The following is a 1,853-nucleotide window of genomic DNA, read 5'->3' on the forward strand; positions in this document are numbered from 1 at the left end:
TTCAACTCTTAAGGGAATTGTGGGAGGAGACTCTGAAATATGAAGGAATATATCCAGTCTCCTCCTTTTTATTTTTCTTATTCATCTAACAGTAGGAACACCTAGAATTTGCTGGTTTTTCACATATAACTAAATTGTAAAAATTATAAGCTATGTACCTTTTGTAAAATTGAGTGTGTGTAAGCTTCAGTCCAGTTTCTAGATCTTCAAAGTGTAATTTCCACAGAGCTTTACTGAAAAATAGATCATGAAATTAAGTATCAAAAATCAAGTAAGATTCATGAAATTAAACATCAATAGTTTATGAAGCAAACAATAAGTCAGGATTGAATGCTTGAAATATTTCTTAAGCACAGGGAATACATGACTAAACAGAAATACAATAAAAGTGAACACTGAATAAACTGAAATACTTCCATGAATTATTCATGTGTTTAGAGCTCTGTGATCTCAATACAATTTTGAAGCTACACATTAAGATGTCAAAACCAGCATGACTTAATCGTTCCAAGCTATACAGGAAGATTCTGGAAACAAAGTTTCTGAGCTGACATTATTTATTAGAAGCAAATGGGGTCAAAGTGAGTTGTCCTTAAATCCATAACCCTTTATGTCTCTGACATACATTCTTGTTCACTTTTCTCAGGTGTAACCTTGCCAGTTTTTGAGCATTACCAGGAAGGAGGGGACAGTAAGTACAAAACAAGTATTTTCTATCTTATGTGTAGTTACCAGCTATTCTGTGCTGATACAGAAATCCTTGTCACATCACGTCTTGCTGATAAGTCAGCTCATATCATAGGCATGGGTGTACTTGGTTCCTGTGTGATGCTCTGCCCTGTTCCTGTGACATGGAGGGACTGTTAGGGACTATAGCAGATTTTGATTTTCTAACTTGGTGAGTTTTTCAGATGAGGAGAAGGCTTGTCTTGGACTGCCAGGTTTAGAGACTGATTGTCTTACTGTGGACATGTACAACAGTGATCTGTAGTAACATAAACCACTACAGAGACAATTTGTTAGTGGGCAAAGGCTTAGTTTATCCCCTGCTGAGCTGTCTGTGTTCCTGTAGCTTGTAAAGTACTAATTTTTATCTACTAACCAGCAACAAATACTTTTTATTTTTTTCAGGCTATGAGCTGACTGGCTTGGCCAGAGGTGGAGAACAGTTGGCTAAGCTGAAGAGGAACTATGCCAAAGCTGTGGAGCTGCTTGTGGAACTGGCCTCCTTACAGGTTGGTGGCAGGAAAAAAAGATCGCTGCTTTCTCATTGCTCTGAAATGGAAGTAGCAGAAGAACAACAAGCAGAAGAAGTGTTCAGCAGAACAAGGGAGGTCCTCCTCCCCCTCTGCTCTGCCCTGGTGAGACCTCACCTGGAGTATTGTGTCCAGTTCTGGGCTCCCCATTTCCAGAGGGACAGAGATCTACTCAAGAGAGTCCAGTGGAGGGCTACGAGGATGACTGGGGGACTGGAACACCTGCCCTATGAGGAGAGGCTGAGAGACCTGGAGCTTTTTAGTCTGGAGAAGACTAAGAGGGGGATCTAATGATTGTGTATAAATAGATGTGTGCTGGGTGTCAGGAAGGAAGGGGCAACCTCTTCTCACTTATGCCCTGCAATAGCACGAGGGGCAATGGATACAAGCTGGAACACAAGAAGTTCCACCTCAACATGAGGAAGAACTTCTTTACTGTCAGGGTTCCAGAGCACTGAACAGGCTCCCCAGGGAGGTTGTGAAGTCTCCTTCCTTGGAGACTCTTAAGACCCGTCTGGATGCGTTCCTGTGTGACCTGCCCTAGACTAGATCATAGAATTGTCAGGGTTGGAAGGGACCTGAAAGATCATCTAGTTC

At 41.7% G+C, this 1,853-nt stretch overlaps 1 protein-coding gene across 1 annotated transcript in view; it reads left to right on the forward strand.

Annotated features, from left to right (window-relative positions):
• The window catches only part of ATP6V1D (ATPase, H+ transporting, lysosomal 34kDa, V1 subunit D), an 8,027-nt gene that overhangs the window by 2,469 nt on the left and 3,705 nt on the right, over positions 1–1,853 (forward strand). The window contains exons 4-5 of the mRNA XM_008935364.1: positions 647–691; positions 1,132–1,235. Of these exons, the coding sequence (XP_008933612.1) occupies positions 647–691; positions 1,132–1,235 (149 nt within the window). The remainder of the gene's footprint in view (positions 1–646; positions 692–1,131; positions 1,236–1,853) is intronic.

Source organism: Merops nubicus, unplaced genomic scaffold, assembly GCF_000691845.1.
Source record: "Merops nubicus isolate BGI_N331 unplaced genomic scaffold, ASM69184v1 scaffold19562, whole genome shotgun sequence".
In the NCBI taxonomy this organism is placed as follows: Eukaryota; Metazoa; Chordata; class Aves; order Coraciiformes; family Meropidae; genus Merops; species Merops nubicus.